Source organism: Mugil cephalus, chromosome 13 (assembly GCF_022458985.1).
Source record: "Mugil cephalus isolate CIBA_MC_2020 chromosome 13, CIBA_Mcephalus_1.1, whole genome shotgun sequence".
Taxonomy (NCBI): domain Eukaryota; kingdom Metazoa; phylum Chordata; class Actinopteri; order Mugiliformes; family Mugilidae; genus Mugil; species Mugil cephalus.
Window position 1 is genome coordinate 14,842,048 of NC_061782.1, and position 12,777 is coordinate 14,854,824.

At 43.1% G+C, this 12,777-nt stretch overlaps 2 protein-coding genes across 25 annotated transcripts in view; both read left to right on the top strand.

The window, feature by feature from the left end:
* The window catches only part of dlg5a (discs, large homolog 5a (Drosophila)), a 36,571-nt gene extending 34,440 nt beyond the window's left edge, over positions 1-2,131 (top strand). For all 3 annotated transcript variants that reach the window (XM_047603054.1, XM_047603055.1, XM_047603056.1), the window contains one exon: positions 23-2,131. In XM_047603054.1, the coding sequence (XP_047459010.1) occupies positions 23-126 (104 nt within the window). In that variant the 3' untranslated portion in view covers positions 127-2,131. The remainder of the gene's footprint in view (positions 1-22) is intronic.
* A 3,734-nt stretch (positions 2,132-5,865) lies between these two features.
* kcnma1a (potassium large conductance calcium-activated channel, subfamily M, alpha member 1a) overlaps positions 5,866-12,777 on the top strand; it is a 134,019-nt gene continuing 127,107 nt past the window's right edge. For 7 of the 22 annotated variants that reach the window (XM_047603061.1, XM_047603065.1, XM_047603062.1 and 4 more), the window contains exon 1: positions 5,868-7,225. In XM_047603061.1, the coding sequence (XP_047459017.1) occupies positions 6,935-7,225 (291 nt within the window). In that variant the 5' untranslated portion in view covers positions 5,868-6,934. Of the gene's footprint in view, positions 7,226-12,777 lie in introns of all 22 variants that reach the window. The other 15 variants (XM_047603067.1, XM_047603070.1, XM_047603069.1 and 12 more) reach the window with 5 other exon arrangements.

Genomic DNA, 12,777 nt, shown 5'->3' on the forward strand with positions numbered 1-12,777 from the left:
ACATGTGATCTTTTCTTTTCAGGTATTGTCCAAGGTGGCACGCTTCCTTACATTTGCACTCAGATCATGACTATAGTTGATCAAGAACAAAGTAAAGTCCTGTGGACTCCGCTCGGCTGCCCCTAGAGGAGACTGGCTGCCACTACAGCAAGCCTCGGCTTTCACCTCCATTCCCCAAACACTAATTAACCCCTTCACACTATACCAATAGGTACACTACAGTGAGCTAGTTGTGTAAATTATTGATATTTTTTTATTTTGTCTTTGTTATGGTTTATAATCAGAGCCTCCTTTATTTCTGATGTACTCTGGAGCAGGTTGGTAGCACTGGATATCGACGTTCATTCAGTCTTCCCCAAGGGTTTCTGGTGGTGTGTCTGTAATGCTGCATTGTAAGCGTCTGTTTACAGTCAAAAGACAAGTCTGACTGTTGGTGTTCAATATATAGCTTGAATGCGTGTCCCTCCCCTTCATGTACACAAACCTTAACACTAATGAAGTTCAGCCACCCGTGACCCGCCCGTGTCCTAAATGGCTTTTGTGGCTTCCCTACGAATATGCACCAATTTTGATGACGACTGACAACTAATTGTATTTTCTGCGTGTGAGTGTGTGACAACGCAACACTGAGACTGTTGTTCACAATTGTAACTGAAATTGTCAAATTTCAACTGAGCTGAATCCCGGTTGTTGGGCTAGATACAATGCTATAGAATTGGAACGCCAGGATATCGGACATCACATGCCGCACGGTGTTTCATCACACAGAGAAAAAAAAAAGGAAAAAAAATGCAAAACATCAAACCTCTTGAAGTATGTAGCCATGGTCTCTTCTGAAGCTGACTGCCAGCAGTGACAGCCGGGAAAACGCAAAACAAGCTCGGATGTTTGCTCTATGCATTGTGTTTATGTAGTAGCTGGGCGTGTGGACAGTTTGTGGGCCTTTCGGAAGTGCCTTCGGAGAAGAAGCCTGATCTGAAACCAGCCCTTGGTCACTTAGCTAGAACTTTTTTTCTTCGAGATCCGATGTGTCACTTCACCCGTCGTGGATTTAGATGATTTAAGGGCCGATTTGAGACCAGTGCAGTGTAGAGCGACAATGACAATGGTGAGGTTTGGAGCGTCGGCCAACGGGTTAACTCCTCAGAATGCACTCCAGGGCTAGACAGACCACTGTGTAACTATCATTCTATCTCTTTAACATATATTTAACAACATTATAGAGTATACCATATACAGTATGCAGATACATCTGAAAAACAAATATATATATATCTATATATAAATATATATTACATGTATTTTCACTAGGTCAAACACCTAGGAACGTCTGGCGGTCAAGTCATGTCTTAGCAGGTATTAGCATGTTTTTTTTTTTTTTGTTTTTAAATCTATTTTTGTTTTTCGTGGTTGGTTGTCAGTCACTTATCAATGTACTCATTAATGGAGACACTATGAAGCAAACTTTGCAGGGTAATATCTTAAAGGATTTTCCTCTGATCCGTTTAAATGTTAGTGACTTTTCATTGTTATTTAATTGTTTTGGGGGTTTTTTTTATACAGGAGGCAAAAAATATTGACAAAAATATATTCTGCCCTTCCTCAAAAATCATATCCTGTATCTTATTGTGCCAAAATCCACTAAGGCAACTTTATCCTTTTATTCCTGTTTTGCACTTGTTAATCTGTGAACCTTAAACATGTAACTGTTCCTAGGTTTCCAGCAGACTATGAATAGGTACTATAATTCCTACTGTAACTTATTCATGTTTGTATGTATCGCATCAGTTCCTTACATTTCATTGATGGCCTTTTATTCTTTATTAGAGAAACAAAAGGATCATTTCTTCTCAAAGAATTATTAAAAAGGGATCTATTCTTGCACAGTTTTTCAAATTTGGTCCACAAGTTTGACTATTGGGCTAAAAGAGTAAGCAAAAGCAAAAACTGTAATGTTACTATTTTTCTGCGTAGATAGCGTATGTTAGAGAGAGGGATACAACGTGAAGTGGTTGTATTTTTAGAGAAAGTCTAGATGCCAGGTACTGATTGAACTTTTCTTTTATTAAAAAGAATGTGATTTGTATGTTGAGACATTAACATGAGAATAAAAGTCATTTTCTGTATCACATAAGTGACTCTGTAGGTTTTTTTTAAAATCTCCTTTTCTGCAGTTGTAGCATGAATTTGCATTTTTCTTCAAGGATTTTTAACATGCTTCCATATTTCCTCCTGTTGGACAATAAAAGGAGAACTGAGAGCAAAACTTTAGTTAATATCTCGCCAAAATGTCACTGTGTCCTTCAGAGGTGGTTAAAGACGAAGGCGAATCATTTTTACTGAAATGAAAAAGGAGGAGGTGAAATGGCCATCAATTTCTGAGATAAGGTTGTGTGACAATATCTGTCTGGATCTCGGCAGGAGATAGAGATGTGGCCTTGCCTCTGCATCAGAGAAGGGGGTAAAAAAGCAGGTGTACTTAAAGACATTGTGGCTCTATCTGTTCCTCGGCAGCACCGCGGCCATAAATCGCGTGGCAGTTGATGCAGGTGAATCCTTACACTAAGATTCTCTCGGCAGAAAAAAACAAGCAGTGGATTTTGTTTATTTTATTATGAATTTTATCACACATTGTATTTGTAAATGCACTTAGTAATTTGATGTATATGCAGCCATGTAGAGCAGGCCTTGTAGTTGTTAAATTTCTAAAAGGGAGGATTTTACTCAAAGGGGAATATAAATGCATAATGTTTATTCACCCATCAGGCATGACATTATGACCACCTGACTAAGGCTGCTGCCTTAACCTGTATAGGCATGGACACTCCTCTACACTCCTTAAGGTGTGCTGTGGTATCTGCACCAAGATGTCAGCAGCAGATCCTTTAAGTCCCGTAAGTTGCAAGGTGGGGCCACCATAGGTCTGACCCACAGATGCTCGATTGGATTGAGTTCCGGGGGAATCTGTAAGTCAACACTTAAAACTCCTTGTTGTGGTCCAGTGCTAATGCTAACGTTGTTGCAGTGGTGAATAGGGGACACCATTGTGTTTATTCTTTCTATTAGAACCAGCATTAACGTCTTCAGTAATATGAGCTAAACCAACTTGTCTGTTGGATCAGACCACACAGGACAGTCTTCACTCCCCGCGTGCACCAGTGAGCCTGTAGATTTTCTGACCCAGTCGCCTAGCCACAATCACAATTTGGCCTTGGTAAAACAGTCAAATCCTTAGGTTTGCTCTTTCTTCCTGCTTGTAACACATCAACTTTGAGGAAAAAATGTTCACTTACTGCATATTGTATCCTTCCCACTAACGGGTCAGTGATGAAGAGACGATTAGTGTTACTCACTTCATCTGTCAGTGGTCATAATGTTTTGCCTCATTGTGCATCATTGAACAACCTTGTTTTAGTCAGTGGGCTAGGCTAAGTAACAGAAACATTTTTTTCCATTTTCTTAAATTCAATCCAGTTTGACACCACCGCAAACTACATCGTGCGAAGTGAAGTCCATGCCAAGCGCAATAAACAGACATGAAGGCCTCCACTTCCAAGACGAGATTCTGTGAGATTTGTTTTCTATGCAGTTGGACACCCTGTAGCTACTCCAGAGCTTGCTGCTTGATTGGCTGCCTCTAGCTTGAGGTTGTTTCCTCCGAGCGCCTCATCCGAGGTCACATGGTCCTCTAGCCAATAATGTCACAGTGAATAACCACCCTCCAGCTGCCTGTCAGGTTCATTGGGGCAAGAGAGCACCCAGTGTCTCCAAAACATCCACCATGTCTAATGCCTCAAACTGCCTGCAGCTCAGGCCTTGTACTTGTACAGTGCTGAGAGTAGCCATTGTTTGAAAGTGGGATGTTAATACTCTAATATCAGAGGATGTTGCACAAGGTTTTGGTGACTAATTAAACTCTAAATCTGATGTACTGTTAGATGCAGGTCTATTACGCTTTGCTCCAAATCTTTATGCCCTCCAAGTCCCCTCTTGCCTGTTTTAGAAAGGAGTATGATCTCTAAGTGTCATGCTGGGGTGTCTGTTTCAAGTCAGCTGCTGACAGCTCAACTGAACTTGAGAAGTCTTAAGTCTGACAGTGAAGGATCTTTGTGGTCTGAGCTGGCAAGCCGAGGCCTTTCCCAGCTCATGTAAGATCTTGAAGAGCGGAGGCATGTTTCCGTCTTTCCTGCCTTTAAGCTCGATGGGATGAATTTGTCCGTTCAGCCTTCTCCTGGTTCTCCAGCATGTTCGCCCGAGCTCCCAACGTCCTGCGGGATCACCATCTGACTGCTCTCATGTTAATCTCCTCATCTGTCGGCACTGAGACCCTTCGGCTGAAGTTTTGCCGTCCCGCAGGAACTGCTTGCCAAACAGCTGGCGTTTCAGGGAGGGGATGATCAATTCAAGTCCCCTCCAACATCCAACACCAGTCAGATTTATAATAGAAGATAGGCATGTGCTGTAGCATGTGCTGCCGATGCGCTCACTCTGTGACCTCTGTGGGGACTTACTCTTGCTTTGGAATTTAGCTTGCACACAGAGTATGGCAGTAAGCAATCTTTATATGTTGCCTATGGTAAGACTGATTTCCCTGTGTTCCTTTCTTTACCTTTATTATGACAAACTATATACAGCCACAACTGCAATTCTCTGTGCATTCACAAAATAAATTAATATGATGTAAATATGACACAAATTATTACAACACTTTATTATGAAGCATTATAAAACTTTATTTACTGCACATTGACTTTTGATTATTCTCTGACAGAAAAAGTGTGAGAAAAACATCATCATTTGCCATTATAGTGACAGTTCACCCTTTTACCAGCAGGAGGACAATTTAAGAGCTAAATCTGACAGCATAGGGCCAAGCCCTAACTGCCACCTGACTACCAAAACTGAGTCTGACAAGAGGTAGACACAAATCAAGCGTTGCAGTGTTTATAGCAACAGAGCTGCGCCCTAAACTTAATAACTTAATTTTTTCCTTTCTGCCTTTGAATTTTGCTGCCCTGCTGGAGTTTGCTCATATTCTGTGATTCATATTCGATACACTCACCCAGTGGCGGACAGCAGTGTTGGCCTGCTCTGCATCTATTTTATGCATGGCCCAAATGCTTGCACAGATAGTCATAACTCATAAGTCGTATAATTTAGCGATTGCCTCGCCTCCTGTGTCAAAGCTCAAGCGCCACGCCATGTTAAAAAGACTCAAAGCTATTTATGGGGAAGAACCAATATTTCCAAGACAATAAATTTCCAATGATGGGCACTGCATCACATGTTTTCTTTGCAGTGTGTCATGTTTACTTTTTAAATGTGATTGGGGCTGTTTGTGTCAATAAGTGTCTAGACTTAAACTTAGTCAGACTTTAATGATCCACATTAACATTTACCTAAAGGATTACTTCTATTATTATTAAATACTTTAAGGGGCGGATTAATGGGAATTTTTGTTGCCACCACCCTGCCACCACCCTGCCACCACCTTTGTGACACAGGTGGTTGTGCACCTGCCTGGTCTGGTTCTCACAGGGTCAGTGGTTATTCAGGGCCCCCAAGCCAGCTGTTTTCCCATATCTCTCACTCTGGCTGGTTACTTGAGGGCATCCAGTGTGGCCATAAACCATTGCTAGTCATGCCTTGGCTTCATCGCCAATCCACACCTGTTTTTGACCTAATACGTGAGCTGTAACTGACCGGGAAGGGCCTTCATCCTAAATTCCCGTGTGTGTGTTTCTGTACATGTGTGGGGCCCTTTAATCAAATATTTTCAAAATGAAACCGGGGATGCACATCATCCATGGATGAGGAGTCAAAGACTCGGTAATTGAAAAAAACGGGGGGAGCACTATCCTAAATGAAATTTCAGCACAGTAACATCCCTAAAGAGGCAGACTTTTTATATCCACTACAAGATAGATTCCTATGGGGGGGCTCATCATTTGCTTTGATGTTTATATAGTAAACTACAATTCTTAAATTTACGACTGGTCGATATGGTCCATTTTCCTGTCCGCTTTTTGCGACGTGCGTCATTGGCGTGCAACAAAGACGCAAAGGCGCAATTGTGGCCAACCTCTTTTATACAGCCAGGCAGCGGAGGCTGGTCGGTACTTGGAATAAACGCCGTCGCGCTAGTACTGCCCTCTGTCCATCTTTATTATTAGCGCTTCGCTCCGCCCTCCTACCTGTAAATCTCCCCGCTCTCCTCTGGAACGGATCTGACAGGCGCTCTCAGCTGGCCGCTCCGTGCCAGGGCTGCAGGGGACCGAATGGAGACAGCGACATCCAGCCGAGCGCCAGTCCTTTTTACGCAGAATTGACAACGGGGACGCCCGCAATGTTATGTAGTGTCTTCGCTCTGCGGTGATAGATCGACGGTCGTAACTCGCTTCGCCGCGGACCGTTCACAGTAGATTGACGCTTAAAGAAAGTGAAATCGATTCTCCGCCTGCTAATCGACAGGGTCCCTGAATGGAAGACGGCTAGGGGAGGTCGCGTCGCCGAAAACGGGCTGCAACAATTTTCTCTGCCGTTGTGTTTACATTGCCTGAAATATCACTGGCAGCCCTCGACGGCTGCAAACGACGCCTCTACCATGGCATATGGCGTGAAAGAGCCAGAAAGCCCCTCAGAGTGAGAAGCGCCCGAGATTCGTCATTATTGCGGATTTAAATGCCTCTCTCAAAGGACCCGCTATTTTGGTCAGGTTCGCGTGTGCAGTGTCTCACGCTGTCACGAATAAGCAATTCACGTTAAAAAAGAAATACAAAAAAAGAGAGAGACTCCATCGGGTGGGTGAACATAATCTATAGCAAAGAGGGGGATTTTCTTTCTTTCTTTTTTTTTTTTTTGGTTTGTTTTTTTCAAGCAATATGGCTGGTGAGTGGGGCTGGGGACGCTGGCACAGGCTCTCCAAGGCTCCTAAATGCTAGCTGAGGCAGATGGCACGGTTCCCCATGGAAGCGACAGCTCTATGAGGACAAGCAATATCTATAATAATATAAATCCGGACTCTTCAATCGTAATATCCAAGATGGAAGACGTTGTCATCCCGTTCTCGTCTGAGGTGCCATGCGACAATAATGGACAGCGCATGTGGTGGGCATTCCTCGCCTCCTCCATGGTGACGTTTTTTGGGGGTCTCTTCATCATCCTGCTATGGAGGACCCTCAAATATCTGTGGACTGTTTGCTGCCACTGCAACATCAAACCCAAGGTATGCTTGCTTCTGTGTCAACAGTCAGTTTTTGTCCTTATTTATGAACCCCCACTGATGCACATTGCTGCAGATATTTCTGTGACATTGGCCTAACTTCTTGTTTTCTAAGGGCCGTCTGTAACGTGCAGGTGACTTGCGATGAGTTTAATGGCTTCCTTATTAACTGTGTCCTCTGCAGCCAGTAGAGAAGTATTAGGCACCCACTGGAGTGTCAGTGGAATGAATGCTTTGTGATGGTTACTGTCCTTTGGCTGTTTACTTCCTCCCACTCTTGAATGGAGGGGGTGATGTTGCATGACAGTTACAAACGGGACAAGAGGAGACCATTTCCTTCAGCTTGTTTAGCTTCAAATGCACCAGAGCACCCTCACACCACACCAGCTCCCAACTTCTGGGTAAAAAAGTAATAATTCCATACGGCCGTACATTAGTTCTACGTTCCACTCCATTCTCATGTAGGCCCAGTGACATCAAGGTTGTCCCTTTCACGCTGTGCAATTTTTCCTCCATGGTAACATCAGTCCTACTCTTTCCAGTTTTCTGCAGCGGGTTTGTGCCGCTCATTGAGTGTCTTTGTGGGCTAATGAAGGTAACCTGTCTGTAGGACTAATATAGAAATAGGATAATAAGGGTGACAGCCCATTGCTTTGCTTGGGGTGGATGAATCATGGCTGATTCACGTAATATGAAAGCCCGCACCGTGCCTGACTCACGCACTTGTGTATCGTGCAAGTGGTCCCCTGGCTGAACAGAGGGGGCAGCTGAAAGGTAATGTTGCTCCGAGTGTGCAAAACATGGCTCATTTCACGGCGTTCGCTCGGAATCCGAAAACACGTTCATATTTGGCATAAAAGAACTGGCAATATGAAGTGAGAGTGCCAGTCTGTGGCGTTAAAATAGAAATGGGCTGAAAAGAGGTTGAAGTGACACATGATGGACGGAAAAAAGGGAGAGTGAGAGTGATATTTCTCTTCCTTGATATGATTTGACTGAAGCAAATTCAGATGGATTGCCTGCTCTTCCTGACCCTTTTCTTTCCATTTCTGTTCGGTGTAACGGCAGGTGGGAGAGGCGGCAGCCCTGACTGGCTGTAGATGCAGAAAACAGCCTTCTTTCTTCAGCTGTTTCCTTGTTGGTTGTCAAAGTTTAATGTTACCTCAAGAAACACTCAAATGTGTACACATGCCGCTGGGTAGCGACTAGTAAATTTTTGCAGAAACATGACTAATTGAAGACACAGTGAAGAATTTATTGTCACGACATGTTTTTTGTTTATTTTAAACTTGGTTTGTGTCGACAAACAATTCTTAAAAATACATAAATTCATCTGGAGTTTTGCACACCAGTTTGATTATTTAAAATACAGAGCTAGGATGTTTATATGAATTAAAATGGAAAGATACTTTGAATAGTTTGTTGATGCTGATTTCAACCTCATCTATCGGCTCCACACTGACACATATAGGAAGAAAAGCCACGACAGATATAAATGGTATCTGTATATCTTGGCTTATAGAATTCTTTCTAAATGTTGTCCACTTGTGACGCTGGCCAAGCTGAAAAACACAAGCAGGTATTCACATGACACAAGTGCTGAAGTAAAATCAGGCCTCTGGAAAGTATTCTTGTCCCATCTAAACGGCTTTCATTTGCACCACGGGATAATTCTTGCTATTCGGGCCGTCACTTAGCTGTCAGCCTCCTGTCACGTTGTTATGCCTTTGGATCCCAGAATCAGAAATGGCATCAAACCGTATGTCTCCCTTCATGCTCCTCGCTCTCTTGCGAGGAAACGATGAAAATTAGCCATGCAAATATAATTAGGTATCCATCTTGTGACTGGTAGTGGGTATCCTGTTGCATCTCATCTCTCGTAACTGAGGAGAAACGGTGAAAATGACGGCCCGTGTCCCTTAGACCCTTCTCCCTCCCTGTGTTGCCGTGTGCGGGGCGGCCGAGTCGTCCCGTTAGGTGACTTTGATAGGCTTGACACTTGGCTGAAGAGGGAAAAGGCTTGTTAGGAGTATTAAGAGGACCGAAACTGGATCTGTGTTCAGCTGACTAGCGCAGCCACCTAAGTTGGCATGTGTCAGAAACAGGATGCATAGTTGGAGCGGGCGGGCGGTCGGCTTTCCATGGCAGTACTAGGAACCTGGAATCGGAGGCAAGTAAACAGAGGTGGAAACTCTGAGAGGGACACGGGTGGAAGTAGAAACGGGTGTGAGGGTGATGAAGGTTTTGTGTGGGGGGGGGTGTTGCATTGCATATGCAGTGTCCTCCATTGACTGCATCCTAATTCTTTTAAACGCTGTCAGGCCTATCAGTGAGAGGTCAAAGAATCATAATGAAAGAAGGAAAGAGATCGGAGGATGCGGCAGAGCAAAATGTGCAGCCTATGGAAAAATGGGAGTGTCCAACAAACTGTCTGTGGAGGGGAGGCCTGCGTTGTCCTTTAAAGCCGATAAATGCACCTAGGAGACACAGGGAGACACAGGGACCAGTCAGGAGCTCTAGAAACCTGAGCTAATCACATTTATATATTTGTATCTCTAAAATGAGACAATGCTTTGTAGGTCTGGTTCTGTCTCCAGGGTGGACTAAAAAGCAAAGCAATGAAACACACACACACATATTTCTATATTGATTTTTTTTTTCTAGCACTGTGATATAGTGGCTACATTTATAGCATCATTCTTCCGCCAGGCATGCCCAAGTAATTTTTAAACCAAATATTGGTCACTTTTGTAATTCAGTTTTGCCCTCAGCCTTCATTCTGTTTTTGCAGCGCAGCTTGAAATTTCACACACAGTCTAAAAAAAAAAAAAAAAAGAAAAAACGGGACTTCCTACTAAGGAAAAGACCCACTCAAGACCATGGTAATGCATATGCTTGACTGAGAGAAACGTAAGCACAACCACTCATTCATACTGAAGTGGAGGAAACCACTGCCATGCACCGAGGCTTGTTAGCATAAAAGAGTGCTCCGTTCCCCCACACCCCTTCTGTAGTCCTACGGCCTCGTCGAACAGTTTTGTGCTGTTTTTCTGCAGGGTACAGCTTCACTGCTGCATAGTTATCTAATGGTTTGGTTATCTATGCTGCATCACGCCACCTCCAGGAGTTCTTATATGACGAGTCTGTTATTTGGGATGCGTGGGGAGGAGTGGGGAGTGTAGAGGCTTTGTGGCACCAGTCTCTCCGTTCAAACATGAATGGCTTCTCGTGGAGCAAACGGCTCTGTGAAAACACGGGATTAGTCAAAAAATGAGAAACACTTGATATGGTCTCGGAAAGAAATCCAATTATTCACAGTTCAAATTGAATCTCTTATCGAACTAAACTAACCCAAGCTGCAGTTTACTATGAATATAAACCACTGAAATAGAACACGAAAAAGCCTAGTAACACATCACACTAGAGGTTAACATCACAAGCATGTAAGAAGAAAGTAATACTGATATATGCATATATATTTTAATAGTTAGTGCGGAGTGTTCTGGCTTCTAGCTAGCCAGATCATTTGGCTGAGCTCAGGAATAAGTCTGCTCCCAAACCGCTCTTGGTTTAGTACTATGTCTGGCTTTTATAATTCACCTAAATTTAGCAGCGTTCTGACCTTTCAGTGGCGCGCGTGCACATACAGTATATCACTTAAGTAATTCCATGTAATTGTACTAAATCTATAATTTAAGTGATACCATTATTTTACATTATGTTTGGCATTATGTTTGCTGTTCACTAACTCCTCTGGTGTCTGTGCTCTATTGACCGTTATCCCCTGCCTTCGGTTTTAACCTGATGTTGATACTTTTAGATGTGTTGAGCATGTTTAATTAACCATAATTTGTACTGGTTAGCTAATGTGCACACAACAAAGATACTGAATATTACTACTATGATTATTGTTACCGTGATATTATTTCTATATTACAAAATCATTTATCCTCATCAACAACACAAGAAGAGAAACGAAAAAGTAAACAAAGCAAAGCATAGTTTCCCCTTTGTTTTAGGGCCAGGTTGGACCCTATGGTGGGCTGCTTTTGGCCTGCGGACCGTATGTTTGACTCCCCTGATCTGGGCTGTATAAACTGCAAACCAGTTGATACTTCAACAGGTACTAGTGATAGTGGTCACTTTTGACCGTTAAATGCAGACGAGTGCCACCTTCTGGTATAAAACGTTAATTCCTTTCACGCAGCTGCATGCTGGCAGTGCAAGCTGTAGCCTTTCTGATGAGTTCAAGTGCAACTATCTGTATCTTAATATAATATACATTAACAACTAATGTTTCCAGTATCTAATGGGCTTCTCTATGACAGCCACATTTTGTGTTATTTTGCACACCACTCTCTACAGGTGTTCAGAACACAGCTTGGTCTTGAGGTGTAAAGGAGTAGTTTACAAAGAGCTGTGACTGTAGCAGAAGAACTACTGACTCTTTAGCTTCACCTCAGCTACACATGAGCTGACAGCTGCGGTGCAAGCACATAAAGGCCTGCACTACACATTGTATCACTGCGTTTAGGTGAGCGACTGTATATACCAAATACCAAGTGAGGGCTAAAAAAATACACCTCCCACCTCACCTCGGTACAACAGCTGATGCAGCTACTGCACGGAGGATCTTCCGCCTCCCCCTCATCCCCGTAAGGTGCAACACGCAGCTTTGTGTGTGCACTTTAGAGCCAGCAGCCATCAGAAATGTACAATTGTTTCTGTCCGAACAGCCCAACAAGATGAGCGATGGGGCGGCGTGGTCTGCTCTGGATGTACAATTGACTCTTGACATTTGCTTTTCTTTGCCAAAATCTAATCTGGATGACATTACTGAATTCTGCGCAGTGTATTCTCTGCATGTCAATTAGTATGCACATATTTTTTTGCCCCCCCGGATACACTCTATGTTGGCCTATTTTTATAATGACAAAAGACAACTGCACCATTATCTTGCTATTAAATTACGCAAATTAAATCTCATTTGGACTTTGGCAGTGTGAGAGGAAGTGATCACTGAGACAGTACGGTCCTACGGCCTTGACTCCATGCAAGTTGAAGCTCGTATTTGCTGAACGGTGTCCGTATTTTCCATTTCACCTGCTTCTTGTTTCGATATCTGACGTTGTCCATTTTCAACTTTCTGTGTTTAACAAATATTAGTCCTCATTCGTATCAAGCACATGTCTCACACGTACAGTGTGTTTGCTGCGAGGTGCCCGTGGCATCGGGCATTTGATGATCATCGGATCATTAAAGTTTCATCTTATTTAATGAGAGCTTGATGTGTGTTGGTGCTCCTCACCGAAGTCCAGGCCCTGCTTGCGTGATCTGATAATAAAGTGGAAGGGCGAGGACGCATTTGGCTCCCTTTTCTCTGGCCCTCGTCAGGAGATGTTTCACGATGATGTAAAAAGAAGAATAGAGACTTACTTTAGTTTAAGGGGAAATCTATCTTATGGTCGTCTCTAATTAAATATGGCGTCGCTGGTTAATTTTAAATCATCGTAATGCATTTTTCTTAATTTAATATTGTCATTGATTTTTATGCT